This window comes from Triticum urartu, chromosome 4A (assembly GCF_056163025.1).
Source record: "Triticum urartu cultivar PI428250 chromosome 4A, HENAU_Tu73, whole genome shotgun sequence".
Lineage (NCBI taxonomy): Eukaryota > Viridiplantae > Streptophyta > Magnoliopsida > Poales > Poaceae > Triticum > Triticum urartu.
Genome location: NC_141876.1, coordinates 536,102,796 through 536,123,246, shown reverse-complemented (window position 1 = coordinate 536,123,246; position 20,451 = coordinate 536,102,796). Strand labels below are relative to the sequence as shown.

At 48.2% G+C, this 20,451-nt stretch overlaps 3 protein-coding genes across 4 annotated transcripts; 1 reads left to right on the top strand and 2 right to left on the bottom strand.

Annotated features, from left to right (window-relative positions):
• Positions 1-3,573: 3,573 nt before the first annotated feature.
• Positions 3,574-6,218, bottom strand: LOC125552582 (DHBP synthase RibB-like alpha/beta domain-containing protein). Its single transcript, XM_048716185.2, has 5 exons — positions 6,010-6,218; positions 5,248-5,469; positions 4,508-4,683; positions 4,128-4,419; positions 3,574-3,996 (listed from the first exon to the last, which is right to left on the bottom strand). Exons 1-5 carry the CDS (start codon positions 6,084-6,086, stop codon positions 3,939-3,941), a joined length of 825 nt encoding a protein of 274 aa, XP_048572142.2. The 5' UTR covers positions 6,087-6,218; the 3' UTR covers positions 3,574-3,938.
• A 57-nt stretch (positions 6,219-6,275) lies between these two features.
• LOC125552581 (elongator complex protein) lies at positions 6,276-14,595 on the top strand. Its single transcript, XM_048716184.2, has 10 exons — positions 6,276-6,590; positions 6,688-6,780; positions 7,051-7,226; positions 7,316-7,362; positions 7,909-7,978; positions 8,289-8,515; positions 8,613-8,702; positions 8,816-8,891; positions 9,023-9,276; positions 14,250-14,595. Exons 1-9 carry the CDS (start codon positions 6,421-6,423, stop codon positions 9,226-9,228), a joined length of 1,155 nt encoding a protein of 384 aa, XP_048572141.1. The 5' UTR covers positions 6,276-6,420; the 3' UTR covers positions 9,229-9,276; positions 14,250-14,595.
• A 158-nt stretch (positions 14,596-14,753) lies between these two features.
• Positions 14,754-19,078, bottom strand: LOC125552580 (endo-1,4-beta-xylanase 5-like). 2 transcript variants are annotated; one of them, XM_048716183.2, is made up of 5 exons: positions 18,835-19,077; positions 18,671-18,720; positions 16,607-16,829; positions 16,347-16,510; positions 14,762-16,248 (listed from the first exon to the last, which is right to left on the bottom strand). In XM_048716183.2, the coding sequence occupies exons 1-5, from the start codon at positions 18,911-18,913 to the stop codon at positions 15,013-15,015; spliced, it is 1,752 nt and encodes a 583-aa protein (XP_048572140.1). In that variant the 5' UTR covers positions 18,914-19,077; the 3' UTR covers positions 14,762-15,012. The 2 variants fall into 2 exon arrangements, with proteins under 2 accessions (XP_087374939.1, XP_048572140.1); XM_087518813.1 differs by having other exon boundaries at positions 14,754-16,248; positions 16,347-16,829; positions 18,835-19,078.
• Positions 19,079-20,451: the final 1,373 nt, after the last annotated feature.

Below are 20,451 nucleotides of genomic sequence, written 5' to 3'. Positions count from 1 at the left end.
CTATATGCCAAAAGATGGACACCGGAGGTGGGCCGAGGAGAGCACAACCCACTAGGGCGCGCTTGGGGGGCCTGGCGCGCCCAGGTGGGTTGTGCCCGCCTGGTGGGCCTCTTCCGGTAGTTATTTGCTCCAGTATTTTTTTTATATATTGCAAAACAATTCTTTGTAAATTTTTAGCTCATTTGGAGATGTGCAGAATAGGTAACTCTGACGTAGCTTTTTCAGGTCTAGAATTCCAGGTGCCGGCATTCTCCCTCTTTGTGTAAACTTTGCATATTATGAGAGAAAAGACATTAGAAATACTCCAAAAAGCATTATTCTTCATAAAAACATTATAAATAACAGTAGGAAAACATGATGTAAAATGGATGTATCACCTGCCAGCCGTCATCGATGGTGGCCATCTCCTTCTTCTGCTCCGACGAGAGGATGTTGTAGAGGGCTTTGGTGCGCGAGGAGGCCATGGCGAGCGTGGTGCAGGGAGGAGAAAGGGACTGGAGGAGGATGACTGCGGCTATGCCCAAGGCTAGAGTGTACATAGCGGGCGGATGGCAATGGGCCATGATGGTGAGGTTAATGGTGGGCGAAAGACGGACGGGCGGGTGATGCCGGAGTAGGTTTCTCGGCAACCGCATATCATTAATGTAGGGCGACAGACCTACGGGGTGTCGTTTCAATGCTGAGCAGTCGCATGCACTGGGAAGCGGCGCAGGTGGCGGTCTCTCGGCCGGCACGCCGTTTCAATGTCGGCAGCTGTGAGAGATCACGTCCGCTGTGGCCGGGCATGAATGTGGCACCGACGCTGACTGTTCTGGACAGGAAGCGTGCGCGGGCGAGGGATGGGTTATTAGTGGACGCAGGGCAGTCAGAAGCGGACGTGGCAGCGGTTCGGATACCCGCAAAGCCCCCCCCCCCTCCCCCCCGCTACGGTGGTCCCCGGTTTGAGGAAAAAAAGTGCATCCGGACCGCTGAGCGGGCCAATACAGAACCGCGTTGGATGACAAAACACATCTGAACCAATCCGATATAGCACATACAAAGTTTTGACTCCTATTTTTGGGCATGAGCAAACATGTATACAAAGGTGATGCAATTAACAGTTCGTTGACGGCATTGTGAGCTGGAATCTTCGGACTGGTGATACCCAATGCACAGATATATATATAAACTGCAACACAAAAAGAAACTTTTAGAGTGTACCACATGAAAAAGCTTCTAAAAACGGTGTCTACAATTGACATAATAAAGTCAGGCTGATAATAAAGAAGGAATTTGTTTCATAACACAAACCATAAGCTGACATGAGCTAAAAGCACCAGAATCCAAGTCCAGCCTTACAAGCTCCAGCGCCTAAAGATTGTACATACGGCGCTGAATGTAAAATTGACCAGTCTTAGTAGTTCCGTAGAATAAATTTCTTTTATTACAGTATTCACAAACTACAATTTTGGCCCAGCCAAGATTGGTAAAATGTCATTCTGACGTCGTAGGGCTCCTTTGATACAAAGAAAAAACATAGGATTTTTACAGAATTTGGATCCTTAGGATTTTTTCCTGTGATGATCGTTTGATTTGTAGGATTGAAATCCTTAGGATTTTTCCATAGGATTCATTTATACTACATTTTGGAGGAAACTTTTCATCCACTCAAACTTCTTTGTAGAATTCCTTTATTTTTCTTGTGCTATCAAGCACTTCTCCAAATCCCATAGGGTACAAGAAGACATGACACTGTATTCCTACATTTTTCCTATTCCTGTGTTTTGAGAATCCTGAGAATCAAAGAGGCCCGTAGTTGTTGGAAAGCATTCTTGTAGCAAAGGAGAAATTGTCCGTGACCATTCTCAACACTTTAATCAGTTTAAAATAAGGTGATACGATGTAACCATCAATTTTATTTCCTGCAATAAACCGTGTATTGTAGTGCTAGCATACTCACTATACACCCAGATATACTAGCATATACAACTTAATATAAAACCATAAGACCAGGACGAGAGCAGCCAACATATGCAACATGTATTTCACATATTTCACAAGGAAATCACTAGTAAATACTAGGAAAACGTTTCGAGCTGGCAGTCCGGCGGAACTTTCCGCCGGTTCGTATGCCGGCGCATGCGCCCACGAAAACAACCGTCCCACGCGAGCCAAGTGTACATGGGTGGGTCTGCGCGCGAAACTACTCTTCTCCTTTCCTCTTTCTGCAACCCCCAGCCGTCGCAGCTCTGCTTCTTCACAGACCGCAACCGCCCTCCATGCCTCTCGCAATTGTAAGCTCTGTCACCGGCGACGAAGTGCTACCACCGGCCGGCGAGATGTTGCAACTCTGCTCTACGGGACGACGAGGAGCACAGGAAAGCTACAACCCACCGCTCATGGTGCTGGAACCGTGTGCAGAAAAGTTACAACCCCACGTCAACGGCGGCGAAGGAGAAGCAAACTAAGCGAGGCAACCGGCAAGAAGAACTTTGCTGGATGTGGCCAAGTTTTTTGTTGCAACCGTTGCCACTGTTTGCTACTACCGGCGCCGGATTTGCTACATCCATAGCTGTGGAGCTACGACCTACTACGGCGCTGGCTTTTTTTGTTACATCCGTTGTTGGATTTTGGTACTACTGGCGATGGATTTTGCTACATCCATCACGGTGGAGCTGCGACCAATAATGGCGGTGAGATGATTTTTGCTGCATCCGTTGATGGATTTTTGCTACTATCGGCGTACACTTTTGCTACAATTGGCGACACAAAATGCTACCACCATACGGCCATGTTTGCAATCAGCGGGGGCGTTTTGCTGGAGCTGGTGAGGTCGACTTTGCTACAACCGGCAACGAAAAAAGCTGCAACCAACGTCTAGAAAAGCTACAACGCGCTTCTGAAAAAGCTTCAACGGAGAACGGCTAGCCAACAATGACGAGTAGCGGCGACGGAGCTGCATACCTGTGCTGCGATGGGCGCGTGGCATGTACGGCGGTGGGCTGCGACGATGCTGGAACCCTCACTCAGCGGTGCTGCAACCAGGGGTGGGAGACATACCCGGCTCGACGGAGCTAGGGACATATTTCCTTTTTTGACCGGCCCGACGGAGCTGCATGCGGTGAGCGGCCCCGGCGAGCTGCGGCGGCGCGTGGCCCTGGCAAGCTGCAGCGCAGCAGCCAAGGACCGAAGAGGCTTACCGGTGGAGATCTATTTTCTGTTCGCGTGTGCACGGAAGGAAGAAGATGACTTGGTCGCGACAATCTCGTCCTTTCGTGTTTGCAGATCCAACGCTCGGCAGCAGACCGGTCTAAATTTGGGCCGGTGCGCCGGCGCAGAGTACTGGCCTAAATACTACAGGCAATGGGCTTTGGTCGATCTGTACACATAGCTGCATATCTCAAACTTCTGTTGGAAAAGTAGTCAACTATTGTTCTGAAACAAATCATCACATACTTACTCCATGGCAAAAGCTACCAAAAAATATTAGAGCAATTCTCTTGTCTGGAACGCCCTAGATGCCAAGTGCTAACCAATCAACCTACCACTATGGCTAAGAAACTTCAATGAAGTACATGTTGCGTTCCAAACAAATAACATCAACTCTGCTGTTATATTGTTAAAACATCGCATCATTACAATATGTTACACGAATTAGTGAACATGTCCCTCACTGTCTACACATAATCCATCTCAGGTTCTCAATCAAGATCACTTTCCTGTAGCTTGCATACGAGTGCCACTGTAATCTACTACGTATATCTGAATGAACTGTACCAACTGAAGGTTACAGCAGATTGCAAGTCTGTAAGGGCATTGTCGTGGATATTGTTACAAGGAAAATAAACCAATGCTTCAACCAAAAAGTTACAGTGACACAAGAGTAAAATCACAAAGAACATCATACATACTCTGCTACAACCTAATTAAACAGGAAATGAGTATGAAGGCACCAGCTGCTATGAAGCTTCAACAAAGCCAAATTTTCCCAGCACAGCCATTGTTTCCTCCCTCGAACTGCACAATTGTATCCATGTCAGCGATTCAAGTCAATTTGGATACTGTACTTAAGACAATACCATCCTCAATTGGATGTGAATAATTTAACAAAAGCTATTAACAATTGATATTGCTATTCTTGAGCTTACCTTCCATCTCTCAATATCCTGTAGACTCCTGGTGTTATTAGGTCAACAATTGTTGAACCAGCACGTCCAGAAGGAAGTATACCACCATCAAAGACATATGAACAGTGTGGCCACAGATCCCCGAAATCTTTGACACTGACGCTACTAGGACGACCACTTAAGTTGGCGCTTGTAAGCGCAAGTGCACTTCCAGCACCACGAGCAATGGATCGTATGAAATCCAATTTTGGCACACGTACTCCAATGCTGTCCAGACCAGGATTAAGAGATCTCTCCAGTATACTGTTCTCACCTATGTAATGAATAAAGAATATATTCAGCACCTCATGCAGTTTAACAAAGAAGCTTGAGAAAACTGAAATGTAGTGTAGTATCCCCACCTCGCTTTAAAACAACAGTGACAGGCCCAGGAAGAAGACTATGAAGCAAACCATGGGGCAAGTGATCCACTACGGCAAACCGTGATATTTCTGGGACATCAGCAACGCAGATTGCCAAAGGGCGTGTATGTATGCGTCCTTTGATTTCATATATCCGATTGACTGCTTCTGCAGAACTGTCATGACGAGAATTTTTAGAGTGAATCATGGATGAACCCAACCAACTGAAATTCAGTGACAGAAACTCCAAAATGGAAGTCTTAGCTTAGAAGGATGCAATGGAAGTCTAAGTCTTGGTGAAAGCAAGGTTCAAAAGTAACTAATGAAGGTTTCTGAAATTTATTCTGGATGTTTGCATCACATGCGTAATTTAGATATGGGTACAAGACTACAGATTTATCATAACTTGATTTAAACGAGACCAGAGGGGGAGGAGCCCCTCGGCATATTTTTATAGGAGGAGACGAGAAACACAGTTGATATCCGTTCCCCTCAGGGATCGAACCTGGCTGGCTTGGAGCACAGAACAGTGCCCCTACCACTAAGCTATCGCTTAGTTCTCTATCATAACTTGATTCAGGAGTAATTACTGAAAGCAATTTCGGATTTTCTGTGCTATACAACCACACTGCACCACTGCGGCAAGTTCTAATTTGGAATCAATATGAAAACGACGTTTAAAAGAAGGCAAAAAAAAAACTAAATTTCTTAGCGCAAAGAGAAATTAAGATAGCACTAACCATGCATCACAAGCAAACCCGTATATTGTATCGGTGGGCACCGCGATCACTTGTCCCCCATTAATTGCTTCAATTGCTTTCACGACATGATCTTGCGATGCTGGAAGAATATGATCCGTGCTGGCTTCTATTTTGTGTGAAATATTTTCTGACACCCTCGCCGAGCAGGAGACTACACGATTTGTCTCATGCAAAGAAGGTAGTCTGCTGACCTTAACAAAGCTGGAAAAAAGTGCGTTAGTGCTATTAACCCGAATGAGGATTTCACAAAACCTCAATGAAATTAAAACAAATATTTTTCATGTGCTCCAGAAAAGGAACTTCAGTAAGCAGCAGCAAATGCCAAACGAAAATAGCAACAGACAATTTATGTTGCCAATGCGCTGAAAAAAGACAATTATGAGCAAGTACTTGCCCTTATGAGGATTCCATAACAGCTCAATCAAATTAACAGTGTGCTAAATAAAAGGGATTTCAGTGAATAACAGACAATATACTACTATCGCAAGTATATAATAAGCTAAAAAAAATAGCTTGCAGAACAACAGATAATTTATATAGCAAGTCCCAGCAATCATGTTAAATTCAAATGAATTATTTGGTTGCAGAGATACAACTGCAAGTAGAAATACGAACTCAGTACCATGGGAACAACAAGCTGTCTAGCAAATTTCTTGGCAAGCGGGGGCATCAATTGGGGGGGGGGGGGGGGGGGGGGGGGCAAACGGACAGGAACCGCAGAGACGAAGAGAGATACTGTACCTCTGAGCCAGCGGCTGCCTGGCGGGGGCACGAACCAGCGGGAGCCCCTCCCCCGCCGCCCTAGCGCACGCCTGCATCTTCCCCGCTCTCCTCTTCTTCCCTCCTCTCGCCGCCGCCGCCGCGCAGGAAACAGCAGAGGAACAGGAGAAGCTGGGCTTAAGAACAGGGAGGAGTAGTCAAACGTATCCGACATGGAAAAGGGAAGGCACTCCGAGTCTCCCTGACAGGCGGGCCCGTACCGCTCCTGGCTTCCGGGAGCTCTGCGAAGTCCGAGCTAGAGGGCTGTTCCGCGAAGAGGCGCGAGGAGGGAGGGGCCCTTCTGCAAAAGCTCCATCCCCTCGCGCTAGGGTTTTAAGGTTTTGAGTCGGGAAGCGCCGCCGGCGACGACGACGACTACGACGGGGAGCTGAGATGGCGGACGCGGCGGTGAGGTGCCTCCGGGACGGCCGCCTCGACGGCGAGCACGCGCCGGCGCTGGCCGTGGAGGGCTCCCTCCAGTGCTGCCCCCTCGCGGCGCGCGCCATGCTCCACGTCGCCGCGGCCGTCGCCTCCAACGCGGCCGCGGGGAAGGCGCAGGCCAGGTACTGCTGGGATTCTCTGTGGTATGCTGCTTTAGCTTGGCCTCGTCTGGATAATGACGCGAGCTGCTGGTTTGGCTGGCAAATTGTGGTGGTGCAGGGGACTTGTGGTTGTGGCGTTCGATCGGAGCCCGGAAGTTTACCTGGATATCATGCTTCGGCACGGCCTTGATTCAAATGCACTGAGTCGATGGTAAGACTTTGCAGAGTAATTTAAAATGGAAAAGATATTCAGAGCTTTAGCATAACAGACAATTTGTAGAGTTGACATTTTAAAGTGTGAGCTAGACTGTGAAATCAGAGATTATTTTCTGTTAAAATGTTCTACTGTGAACCTCACATAGCATCTCCTTAATGTAGGCCAAAGTTGGCGCAATGCAGGTCATAGTTTAAATGTTCATGATGGTAGAATTTACATGAATGTGCAATACCCTGTTTTAGAATTTTTGCATTGTTCCAACAGTGTTCGGATATTGGATTGCTACTCAGACCCACTGGGGTGGAAGCAAAATATTCGAAGTCAGCAGCAACAAGAGAACAGTGGAACACCGTGCTCAACAAACAAAGACACCATAACAACTTTCAGAAGTGTGAAGGATGTTGATAAGTTGTCGTGCTCCATAATTGATCTTGGAAGAGGTAAAATCCACCATATAACCTTTTTGACTTGTTAATTTCCTTATTTATGATCATGAAGCTAATGCCACACTGTATGCCTTGCATATCAGGGTTTGAAGGAGAAGGCAAGACCTATTTTTCTGTTGCTGTTGATTCAGTATGTATCTTGATGGAAACTTTTTTTCTTCTATGGAAAGCTTACTTAGGGCAGATTTTAATACAGTACCAAGTATGTTTTCCCTAAAGATGAAACTGGGTTGTGTTGTGTTAATTGCAACTCTGGCATACTTTGCACCACATATTACCATACATATGTTCTTCTGCTATAATTTAGTATTCTTGATGCTTATGGAACTGGCTGCATTAAAATGCGAATTCCGGAAGTTCGTGCGAAAATTGAACAGTACACCTTAATCTTTTAGTTAGCAGTTTCTGTATTGAACTTCAGTAGCTTTGGGTCATCTGGAACAATCAATCAAAGGTATCAAACCAATATCTCACTTTACCCCCATCTGGATAACACCAACATGTCACCTACAAGTATTCTACCATTTGCATTTTACGATTATAACTTGACACTGTTTATATTGTGTAAAGCAAACCTGTCTTTGCATTCTTTGTGGTCGAAAAAAGTTCATCACACTTCTACAATATTATTTAAATTCTTTGATGTTTAACATCAAAGTCCTTCATGATATTTCAGATCAGCTCTATGTTAAGGCATGCTTCAGTGCAATCAATTTCAGGCCTTCTTAGTAATCTTCGAAGCCATGGTATTATTTCTTCGTTTATATTTCCCATTTGTGCTCATGGTAAAATGTAGATGCAATTGAAATTCAGCATTTACATTAATGATGCAGCATATATTGTACAAAATGCATGCTGTATATATCTTGTTCTACACGGATATACGCTGCACAATTGCACATCAACTAAAGGACCACACTTGAGGATATTTTGAGCAACACACCAATTAAATGGACTGTACTATCAATATGAAGCATTCATATGGTCTAAAAGGTTGATGTACCATTCTTCATGTGATGCTTACAGTATTAATGTGTACTATCCTCTGTATTTCAGATCAGATATCGTCGATCTTCTGGCTAATGCATTCAGATCTCCATGAAACCAAGTTTTCCCGAGCTTTTGAATGTCTTTCTACCATGGTTGCTTGTGTAGAGCCAGAAGTTGTAGATTCTGTATATGGAGAAGAACGTAGGGGGGACATGTCTTTCCTTGAGCATAACTATTCGAAAGCAAAGTTCCATGTGCGCCTGAAACGAAGGAATGGACGGGTGAAGCATCTGGTAAAGCTCTTGGTCATTTGGTGGGCAAAACTTCAAGTTATTCTAAATATATCACACTGTGAATAATATTTGATTGAAACTATCCCTACCTATGCAGTATGAGGAGTTATGTGTCGAGGGATATGATGTAAAATTTATTTCTGCTACTTCTGTAAGTATGGAAGTGAACCAAAGTCTACTACCTAAGGTTTGTTCATACATCCCAACCTCTATTTGAATAATATTAGCATATTTGCCTTATTACTTGGTTTGGTTTCTGTAAAAAATATTGGTTATGAATTGTGATATGTTGGCAAACAGGTTCAGTTCAATCTTGAGTTGTCAGAAAAGGAGCGCAGTGACAGGGCAAATGTTGTTCTTCCTTTCGAACATCAAGGTACTCATAAAATGGAGTTATTGACCAATAGTTAGTGTCTGTCCTAAGTTTTATATGTCACATTTGGCTACCTGAGCTGAATTGACGAAGAATCAGTAACTGATTGCCGCTTGCTCTTACCTTAATTTCAGGAAAGGGCGAGCCAATCCGTATATACGATGGACGGCGATCTCTCCCGGAGGCTCATCAAGATCCCAATTTAACTACGGCAGCTCTCATGGATGAAACAGAAGCTCTTAAATCTGCAAACCCGAAGGGTGAAATTCATTACCTTCGTGATTCTGATGATGAGCGACCTGACTCGGATGAAGACCCCGATGATGATTTGGATATTTAGCCACAATATGAGCTCTGTTTATCTTAGTGGGCAGCTATCAAATCAAAGGTAACACTTACCGAGAATTGCGGTCTTTTGTTGTTATTGGTCTTCTCCATTCTTTATTGCTTATGCTGATCACAGATGTTTAGCATTCACAGTGCTAGAGTGAGGGAGTAAGTCTTCTGTTGTTGTTTTCATAGAAGCTACTTTTTCTCACAAAAGAAAGCTCGCTGTTCTGGAATATCAAAAGAATATTACCCACACTCCCAGTGGCGGAGCGTAGTGGAGACCAAATCGGGTCATGGCTAGTCCGTGTCTATATATTTCATCTTAGGAGTTGGCACTATTTGGCCCTATAACCACAGATGGCCCACTGAGGAAGCTGTTGACACGTTCCTCAATTTGTTTGCACTGTTTTGAATTGTTAGTAAAAGTGTCCATCTACTTCCTTCTCTAAAAGAGAAACACCAAAATGTATTTCAACTAATAGAAATTAACATCTGACAACTGACATGTTCAAATGATATAGTAAAATTAATTTGGATGTAGCAAATGACGCATGCCTCACAAAAATTTCACCTGTCACCAAGCAACATAAGCAATACCAAGCCCCCAAACCAACACATATTACTGATTACTGCAACATAAGCAATACCAAGAACCAAAACATATTATTGATTACTGAACAAGGCCGTCTTACTGTAACATCCCAAGGTAGTGTAAAATATATATCACAAAACAACATAAAGGGCAGCCCGGTGCATGTAGCTCCCGCTTGCGCAGGGTCTGGGGAAGGGTCCGACCACTTTGGGTCTATTGTACGCAGCCTTTCCCTACATTTCTGTAAGAGGCTGTTTCCAGGACTTGGAACCCGTGACCTCATGGTCAGAAGGCAACAGCTTTACCACTGCGCCAAGGTTCCCCTTCACAAAACAACATAGCAAAAATAAAAATTGGTACCTCTAGCCACATCAGCCAGTTGTTTATTCCTTGGCCTTGATGGTGGCCTCTGACTTCGAGTCGAGGTCTACCATATGCACGAGGGGGTCCTTGAGCAATTTGTGCTTCAGTGTATTGTATTCACCGTGGAAGAGCTCAGTCTCAGTGACGCCATTGTCATCGGTCTTGGCGTCCTTGGGCACAACCTTCCACTCGGCGATGAGCTTGTCAACAACATCCCCTACAGGAAGGTTCTTGAAGTTTTTGTCCGTGAGACACATGACGTAGCACCCCTTGGCATGGTAGGCGCTCCACAACACTATGCCCTTTGTCGGTGTGAAATTCGGTAGATCCCTCGGTAGGCTGCCGTGACTAGCCAGAAAGCTCAATGGAGAAACGAGTGAAATTACCCGGGGTTGAGCCCTCCCCTTTGGAGGTAAACCCTACTCTTGCTCTTGTATTGATTTGATGGGGTGTACACTGTACATAGTACAAGGTTGATCTAAGGATCTTAGGTATACCAAGGGAAGATGATAAGGTGCCCTAAAGACTAGCCCGACCTCGGCTTATAAAGGATGTTGAGGCCTATGGTTACATGAATCCTAGTCGGCTAAGGTGGTTGGAGAGTCCTCACAGAGTTCCGAGCTTGTCTTGCATGCTAAGGATGTTGTTTCCTTATAGGGGGCCCATGGGCCGGATTGATGATCGGGGTTGTGTAGCGACCTAGGAGGTCTCGGTGCGGCCTAGTGGGCCGACTTCCAGTGACTTGAAGCTCCGCCCTTGACCTGGTCCATGGACTTGCCAGCTTTTGGTTTGAGGCCGAGCTGAGCGCGCCGTCTTTTGTTAGCATGACGAGGTCGGGGCCGACCTGGATCCGAAATAAGAAAGCACGCTCTGCGAGTTCCTTCGTGAGAGCTAGGAAATTTTCACGTGGCAATCATCCGACATGCTCGGAACCCCAATGGAACTCACTGCACACACCCTAAATAGCTAACCTAGATTCCAACCAGTAAAGCAAACCCCGCGCAGATTTTCTAAGCCTAAGAGGCACGCGATGGTGAGGAGATTTCCAAGTTGCCCGAGGCCAGCTTCATCAGAGAAGTCAACGACCCAGAAGACGTTAATCGTTGTGAGGCACAAGGTAGTTTTGGTCTGCCCATGCTTAAAATGTGTACTCGTAATCCGGTTTGGTTTCATTGTTGCAGTAAAGCCATGAATCGACAATTGCCTACAAACCTTTGGTTTTTGGATTGTTGGAGAAGTTAGCAATTTTTTGATTAAATTAATCTAGAAATAAATCATGCTAATGACATGCGGTATTAATCTCGTCATGATATTTAATGATGTAAGCGCGTTCTAAGAATACAACAAATGCATCTAGGTAAACAACAAGTGCAACCAACATATAAGTAAATATCAGAGGGATGAACGGATTATACCTCCAGTTGGCAAGGTCAAAAGCTGCCGCGGCGGCGGCATCCTTGGCAACATTCTTCTTTGCGGCTTTAGAGTTCTCGCCCAAGTCGAAGTCGGAGAGGTTGATGACATAGTGGAAGTATAGGACGAAGACAAATAACAGGGATCAATCTTGCCGGAGACGCTTCCCAAAAACCTAATCGCCCTTCTCCCGGCGGAGGATGGCAAATGACTGGTTCCAGAGGCCTACTCTCTCTTGTATAGCTATGCACCCGGTTGACGGGATAGGATCGCCGAAAGCAGCAGCAGCAAACGAAACAACTGTGGGTTGTGCGTGATGAGGTAGAGCAGATGCGATCCGATCTGGGTGATGGCTAGGGTTGTCGACGCCTCCAATATATAGGCGGTCGTGGTAGGAAGACGTGGGGCTGGACCAACGCCCAAGTCGGCAACAACCCATGATTTGACGCCTCGGATTTGTAGCGCGTCATTAGTGAATCATAATTAATTGCCAATTAATTATCCGTTCCTGATGGCAAAAATTAAGCGCACCATGACATAGGTCTGAACTTGGCTTGTCTCATTCACAAAACCCGACGCGCATGCATGCGAGGCGTGGCGAGGCTGACAGCGGCGGAGGAGCGCGCAGGAACCCCTTCTCATCTGAAGCTCCAATAGCATGCAGAAGAATATCCCTTATAAGGGGCTCTCCACACCCCTCTACTCATGAGGTGAGTTTAGTCCCACATGAGTGGAGGAGTGTTGTGACCTCTTTATAAGGGATTCTCTTCTACATGCTATTGGAGCTTGAGAAGAGGAATGCTTCCCGCGTTGCTCCTCCGCCGCCCGCCTCACCACGCCCGAGCAGATGTCGTGAACGAGCCGAGCCGAGCTCAAACTAATGTCATGTGTGCGCTTAATTTTTGCCGGTCAGGAACGAATAATTAATTACTAGTTAATTACGAGTCATTCTCGGACTTGCTATGAATCTAAGACGTCGGACCGTGGGTTGTTGCTGACTCGGGAGTAGGTCCAGCGACTCTAGCCCCACGTCTCCCTACCACGACCGCCTATATATAGGAGGCGTCGGAACTCTAGTTGTCACCTACTCCCTCCGTTCCAAAATAGATGACTCAACTTTGTACTAACTTTAATACAAAGTTGAGTCATCTATTTTGGAACGGAGGGAGTAGATCGCATCTGCTCTACCTCCTCGCGCACAACCCACTGTCATTTTGCTCGCTGCGGCTGCTTTCGGCGATCCCATCCCGTCAACCGTGTGCACGATTGTACGAAAGAGCAGGCCTTTGGAACCCCGCCCTTTGCGATCCTGCACCAGGAGAAGGGCAATTAGGTTCTTGGGGAGCGTCTCTGACGCGACTGCTCGCTGCTGTTCGTCTTCGTTCTCTACTTCGACTATGTCCCCGACCTCTCCAACTTTGACATGTGTCAGAACTTCGAAGCCAGAAAGAAGAAGGCTACCGAGCATGTTGCCACCGCCACGACTGACCTGGCCAACTGGAGGGTATAATACGTTCATCCCTCCCTCTCCTGTTTATTCCTATGTTGGCCGTACCTGTTCTTTACGTAGATATATCTGATGTATGGTTAGTATGTGCTTACATGGTTAAATATCAATACAAGATTAAATATTGCATATGTCATTATCATGATTTATTCTGGATTAAATCAGTCATAAAATTGGTAATTTTTGCACCACCGGCGTCGTCCCAATGTCTCCAACATTAGACCAGATACGCTATGTGTTACAGATCCTCTTCAACTGACTTCAACAACGTGGTCGAATACGTGACCCTCCTCCATGTTTTGCATTTGGCCATCTCCATGGGCATCCGTAGGCTGGAGGTGCATGGTGATTCCCTAGGTTACGAAGAACTTTGAAGCAAGAGATCCACGGATGATAGCATACCGCGAGGCGGTTTGCCGGCTTATGGGTCACTTTGACAAGGTCATCCAGCTTATGAATCAAAATAGTTTTTGATTCCTATGGCTTTTCGTATTCCATGCGCTAAGGTCATGTCTTGCGGTCAACATGTGCTCCGATACCATCTTTTAACACCCCAACACATCCATAGTGTTTGCATAAAAAGAATGTTCCAAATTAGAACCAACCGGGAAAAGCATAACTAACTTCCCTATGAAAATCTTCATATTTTCTACGCCACTACAAGTTCGTGTGTTTGAACTTAAGACTTATGTTGATGTTACTACGGGAGAGAACATTGTAGAGCAATAAGGTACTCGTCGAGTATGGCTTTTATCAAGTAGTTGTCATAAAAGGAGAAAAAAATAGTATGAAGTCAGTCTCGCATGTGTGAAGGTAATTAGATATATACTCTCTCCGTCCACTATTATAAGATGTTTTGGGTATTTCAATATATGGACTACATACGGATTGAATGAGTGAACAAACACACTAAAACTTGTCTACATACACCCGATTTAGAAAAAAGTTCGAACATCTTATAATAGTGAACAGAGGGGTTAGCATTTGGTGATTTACAAGCTCTAGATGTCTGCCCAGCAGTTCTCGGTTGCCCACATCAACCAGGCTTTTAGTTCCATTTTTCTCTTTATATGTCGTTTGTATACTATGAGCATGTAACAGTATCTTTACTTAGATGGGCGCTCATGTAAAAATAATCATTTTTTTGCTTCGTCAGGAACATAAGGTGCTTGCGAAAATTCTTGGAGGCGATCCACTTCGCCTCGGCGGCTGAGCGAGTGCAAAGTTATGGTTGAACAATTTAAGCACCTGTATCATGTATAGCTTCGAGAGCATTGGAGGGCAACCTTTGTGTAAGGTTTTGAAATTTCTTGAATGCTTAAGACTAGACGTGCTGATGGTAGCATATCGAGTGAAAGGTCCCCAATTGCGATTTTGTAGTTTTTGTTTACGTGGATGAATGCTGGCTAGTGTGTCACAATCGCTGAAATGGGTCCAGAACAAGAGGATGTGAGATGTAACACTGTTTTTTCAGTTATAAGAGTATAAACAGGCGCGTCTAATTGCGTATTTGTTTGCTGGATGCTACTACCTCCGTCCGGAATTGCTTACGCTGAAATAGATGTATCTATACCTCCTCAAATAATTCCGGACGGAGGAAGTAGTTCTGTTGATTAATGTTTGATTGCTAGTAACTGATTGTTCAGCCTTCTGTTTCATTTTACTATCGAAGATGGCAGAAATAACTTGCAAACTTGTATATTAAGAAGAACAAATCAAACTTCTCCTTGATTCAATTGATAATGATAATAATGAACACATGATCCACCGCCTCTCCAGGACTGAGAATTCAATCTCATGGGCGGGCGCCTATGAAATCCCAACAACAATGCTCTAAATCAACAACAACAATCAATGGCAGGCATATCTGAAATCACCGTATGGGCGCTAGCTACACGCCTATGGATACTAGTACTAGGCTAGACGTGTATGGTGTACTCGTTGTCGGACTCCCTGTCAACGCTGAGGCTCTGCACGACGGTGGAGTTGGCCGCCGCCGCCGGGTGAGTGACGGTGACCTGGTAGTCCCCGTGGAAGAGCTCCGCGTCGTAGTGCCCGTCGGCGTCCGCCACGCCGACGTGCGAGGTCGTCTTCCACTCCGCGATGAGCTTGTCGACCGTGTCGCCGACGGGGAGGTTGTTGAAGTTGTCGTCAGTGAGGCACATGACGTAGCAGCCCGTCGGGTGCCACGCCGTCCAGAGCACGATGCCGTGCACGGCCGGGTGCGAGTACACCTCCCTCAGCACCTGCTCCAGGTGGTACGCCTGGTCCGGCCCCGCCTTCACGTCCACCTCCGTGACCCAGATGGGCACGCCGGCCTGCGACAGCGTGTCCAGCGCCGCCCGGACGTAGGGGATGCTGGGCGTGGCGCCGAAGTGGCCCTCCAGGCCGATGGCCATCCGGACGCCGATGCCGTTGCCGGGGAAGGCGTCCTTGATCTGCGACAGCTTGTTGAGGTACTTGCTGGGCAGGCCGTTGGGGTCCGTCGGCTGCTCCAGCGTGTTGAAGTCGTTCATGGACATGAGCGCGCCGCCGTCCATGCCGTGCGCCTTCTGGTAGAACGCCGCCGACGCGCCGGCGCCGAACTTCTCCTCGAAGAAGTCGAAGTGCAGGTTCTCGTTCACCACGTCCCACGCGATCACCTTGCCGGCGTACCGCGACATGACGGACCTCATCCGGTTGGCGGCGGCGGCGCGGAGCTGGTCGCAGCTCAGGGCCTTGACCCACCCGAGCTGCGTCCTGGGGTCGTCCCAGAAGACGTTGTGCCCGCGCACGGCGATGCCGTGGCTGCGCGCGAACCGGAGCATCGCGTCGGGGACGGTGTAGTCCTCATGCCCCTGCGTCCACTCCGTGCTGTACCACTTCATCTCGTTCTCGAAGGTGGTCACCGTGAACCGCTTGGCGAACCACTCCTGGTACTTGACGTTGGTGATGATCTCCTTGCTCATCGCCGACCCCAGCGGGAAGGCGCTCCGGACCTGCCGGACGTGCACCCGCGCGCCCGGCACCGGGTTGCCGGCGGCGTCCCTGGCGCGCAGCCGCACCGTCCTCTTCCGGGCCTTCTTCACGGCCGCGTGCCGGTGGGAGCTCCACTCCTCCTTGGAGAACGGCTGCAGCGACACGTTGTCCACCCAGACGTCCACCGTCGAGTTGCTCTGTACGCGCCAAAAGCAGGGCATGTAAACGATCGTGCCTACTACTCATTTTGTTTCCAACAACATGGTAGACAGAAACGCTGCTGGTCTGTGTTTACCTCGAAGTAGAGCTCGGCCGGGCCGGAGGCGGCGGCGGTGAGGCCGCCCTTGAGGATGGACCAGCAGCCGGACTTGGCGTCGACCCCGCCGGCGTGGATGAAGTCGTCGGCGGTCTTCACGACGGCTATCACGTCGGCGCTCCGGTCGCTGACCTGCAACCAAGCTGCAACCACAAGTCCTGCCCTTGTGAGCGACAGTCCCCACAAACTCTGAAGTTGGAGAGAGGCGTGCGTAGCAGCAGTGGCAATCAGATTCAGACCTGAGAGGGTGTAGTGCGTGTCGTTCTGCAGGTACACCTTCTGGCTGACGCTCTGGTACGGCCGCGTCCGGTTCGCCGCCACGGCGTACTTGTTCCCCGTCGGCGACGCGCCCTCGGCGACGCTGCCGTACCCGAAGGCCGACCAGTCCTGGAGGCCGGCGCTGAAGTCCGAGTTGACGATCACGCCGCCGCCGTAGTGAGCCTCCAGCGGCTCAGCCAAGCACTGCGCATTCACGCCATCACACATAGGTCAGCTCAACAAAAAGTTACCAGCAGTAATAACAAAGGGATCCCAATAACAAATGACGTCAAAGTGTACCAAAATCCAGATCAGAAAATCGGTAGAAAGCAACTGACAAAACTACCAACCGAGCACATGTCAACGTCTGGGTGAAAAGTCACCAAAAGGCCGTTACCGTTCAGAACCACTGCAGCTGATAGTAACCGTACGTCGCCAAACCGCGAGGATTCAGAGCGTTCAGACAAGCGCGCGCGTGCCAGATTATTTTACACAACGTTGCTTTTGTTTGGTAAGTTATCACTGGCTGGCTGCTGGCTGCCTAGAAGAATATTGTTTGACTTGCCTGAAAAAGTCCAGGTGATCGCATATCTAACAGCGCCTAACATGAGACTTAGCAAGGGGTAAAATAAGTCGCTGGGTGATTGCCTTGGGCCCTTTGTTCGGGCGCACTTGACTTTGGTTGAGCTCCTGTTCCTGGCATGGAGCATTTCGCACATGCAGAAGGAGGAGGAGGGCTGATGACACTGTCTTCACCAACCAACCGGCAAAAGTTAACCCAAAAAGCTAGCTAAGTGCCCGAGTAAGCGCATGATTTGTGTTTCTGGGTTGGTTTCAATGGAGAAGTGAGTGGAACGAGGGTGTGCGTGCAGCCGCGGTGTGTGGCGGACACTGGGGTACACATGCCCTCCCCTGCTTGGCCTCGGCCGAAAAGCATGGCCATGATCACCATGTATCCCAACTCTGATCACAAAGTTGCGTTCACAAATCACTATGATGATTGTGAGTGCATTTGTGAACAAGTCAGCAACTTGCCAACATGCATGGCGCTACTGCGTGTGATCTGTGCAGTTTTTTAGTTGTTGCAGCTGGAATTCCTGTCGCCCACATTAGAGTTTAGGTACGGAGAGAGAGAGAGAGAGAGAGAGAGAGAGAGAGAGAGAGAGAGAGAGAGAGAGAGAGAGAGAGGCTTGTTGACGGACGCTGCTGCCGGGCCGGAGCCACCAGGATGCATGGAAATGTACTGGATGTTAGGCTGGAAACAGACTAGCACGCTGGAAGAACGCAGCAAGGGTCAAGACGACCCGGCGTGTGGTGCGGGTTCGGCACGCCGGAGCGATGGAGCTCTGTTTGTCTGTGGCGCGCGATTGGTGGTGCGCCGATGAGTTCGGCGTGACTCCGTAGAGGCTTTCGGCCATCTCGATCGACCCGTTCTTGGCGTCACGTCATGTTTCCACACGGCTTTTAATCGACTCCCAATTCTTCCTTCCTGGCTAGCGATTTGTTTGGCCCGTTTCCACAATGCACACCCCATCTGATCGCCCGTCTGAGCAACATGGACGGATGAACATTTACTAAATGGGAGGAGGAGGAGGAGGAGGAGAAAAGGTGATGATCGATGGGGCGGAGTCATTAGTCACGAGCGACTTTCTAAGCTGGCATCATCGATCACTAGCTAGATGTGTGTGTGTGCGCGCGCGCGAGACCTAGCTAAGCTAGGTAGTACCAACGCATGCACGCAATATGCACATGTCTCGATCGTCGCCCGCTAGTGGCCGGATCAGTGGACTCCGGCCGGCCAGCCGGCAAAGACCGATCCCACGAGGCAACGAGATTGTCCCCGTGCTCACCGATGGCCAGTGCACGCGCATGAGGCTAGCGCACACGTGTCACTGCATGCCCATAGCTTGTGAGCAACGACATCGGTCGATCATAAGCTGCGGAAGGCATCAAGCTGACGCAACACAACAGAAAACCCGGCCGGCCAGAAATACATGCTGCATGCACGTGACCATACGTGTACATACACGTACGTACGTACGTACCTCGGAGCTTGACGAGTAGTCGTAAGGGACCGACTGCACCACGAGAGCAGCTGCGTGGAGAAAGGAGGATGAAGAAGGGTTAATCAAAGGCGGTTGACCAGTACGTAAGATGGAAGGCTCGAGATAATTAACCGGCCATAAGATGAAAGGCCAGCTCAAGTTACCATTCAGCAGCAGGGCGGCCGCAGCCCACACCAGGGAGAGCACGGGCGACGACGGTGATCTCCCCATCGATGCTCTCATGGAACTCTCTACCGATCAAGGAAGGCTGTGGCTGCGATGGTTCGAGGAGGGTGAAGGAGGAGAGGTATTTATAACGGTGGCTCAGCTCCGGCGGCTAAGCTGAGTAGTGTGTGTTGCAGTTGCACCGTTGCCGTTGCATGCATGCCGTGGCCTCGGTGTGTGGGCACCCTAGCTGCTTATATAGGCGCGCGCGCGGCCGAGGGAGGGGGCCGGGTTTACTTCTTGTTAGAGCTAGCCAGGCTAGAGAGGGCGTAGCACACATGTTCCCGCGTCGTTGCTCCGTCTAGTACTTTATGTTCAAACGGAAAGGGACTAGCTGCGACCCTGGCTAGCTCGCCGTGCGTGGCCCGGCCGGCCGGCCGGGGCGTGCGTGCGTGCCGCGGTGGTGGTGATAAACTAATTTGCTACGGCTCCCTCGAAGCATTAACTCACTCTGTGTGTGTGTGTGTGTGTGTGTGTGTGTGTGTGTGTGTGTGTGTGTGTGTGGCGCCCTACGCACTAATCCTAACCCGTTTGGTCCCTTTTGACCTGGCCCGTACGTACTCGTTTGTGCGTGGTGCCTCCACTCATCGATCTGGCTCTGGCTCTGGCTCGCCGGTCTTCCATGCGACCGGTTCCGGTTAAGTCAGAACGTCTGATTTGGCCGGAGAGCATCGCTTTGTTATGTTGCTTAATTCTTTTTTGGATCGTCTTAGCATAGAGGTGGAAAATAATGCCTGATCAGCAACGGTTTTCCGATTAGAAAGCGGGTGCATGCGCTCACACACGCGTGGCACCGCACCAGAGGCCACAGATAATTGATCCACGGCTCGCATTAAGTTTCCAACATGCGTCCCCGTAACTCCACCGCCCTAGCAAGAGGTGTCACTTAGAGCATGGCTAATAATTATTATATAATCAGCGGATGATTATTTGTTGTTGACATGTCATGAAAAACCATTACTAAAGTCGACTCGTACACATGTATTTTTTCCAATTTCTCTCTTTCTTTATATTTATTCCGTTTGGGTTGCGGCACTTGTAGGAGGTGGACTCTTGCATAAGAGCCCATGCCTTTTCATTTTTTGTTCTTGTTTCTCTCCTCCATATAGGAAAAATTTGTCAAGTGAGCTATAAATATCTTATTATACTTGATTTTATGATGTGCAAACCTCACAATACCTTGGCGGGCTGGGCACCCATAAACCGCACAAATTCACGAGAGCTGTTAATTTCCAATGGCTATTGAATGAGTCGACGATGCCGGACAAGCGCCACCCTAAGATAATAAGTAGGTCGCATGGCCTCTTTTTGTTCATCTGCTTGGATCAAAGGGGCTCAACCGAAATAGAAGCCACGAACCTCTTCCTCGCGTCAAGGCGAAAAAACAACAAGGTGCACATGATGCCTTGCTTGCAGAAACACGGATAATGGACCTAAATCTTAGAGGTTTTCGTAGCCACAAGGAAGGATGGGGCAATAAGTTTGCTTCTTCAAGAGCTTATCCCCACTCCATTTCATGTCCGTCCCGGCTGACATCAAATGGTCTCCTCATCTCT

Excerpts from the sequence above, each read along its gene's own strand:
- LOC125552582 (XM_048716185.2), bottom strand. The coding sequence starts at position 6,086 with ATGCAGGCGTGCGCTAGGGCGGCGGGGGAGGGGCTCCCGCTGGTTCGT. Across the intron at positions 5,470-6,009 it reads AGGCAGCCGCTGGCTCAGAG|CTTTGTTAAGGTCAGCAGAC; the intron begins GTACAGTATCTC and ends ACTTTTTTCCAG. Across the intron at positions 4,420-4,507 it reads CACTGTTGTTTTAAAGCGAG|GTGAGAACAGTATACTGGAG; the intron begins GTGGGGATACTA and ends TTCATTACATAG.
- LOC125552581 (XM_048716184.2), top strand. The coding sequence starts at position 6,421 with ATGGCGGACGCGGCGGTGAGGTGCCTCCGGGACGGCCGCCTCGACGGC. Across the intron at positions 6,591-6,687 it reads GCGGGGAAGGCGCAGGCCAG|GGGACTTGTGGTTGTGGCGT; the intron begins GTACTGCTGGGA and ends GTGGTGGTGCAG. Across the intron at positions 7,363-7,908 it reads TTTCTGTTGCTGTTGATTCA|ATCAGCTCTATGTTAAGGCA; the intron begins GTATGTATCTTG and ends ATGATATTTCAG.
- LOC125552580 (XM_087518813.1), bottom strand. The coding sequence starts at position 18,913 with ATGAGAGCATCGATGGGGAGATCACCGTCGTCGCCCGTGCTCTCCCTG. Across the intron at positions 18,721-18,834 it reads GGCCGCCCTGCTGCTGAATG|CTGCTCTCGTGGTGCAGTCG; the intron begins GTAACTTGAGCT and ends TTCTCCACGCAG. Across the intron at positions 16,249-16,346 it reads CGGCCGAGCTCTACTTCGAG|AGCAACTCGACGGTGGACGT; the intron begins GTAAACACAGAC and ends TGGCGCGTACAG.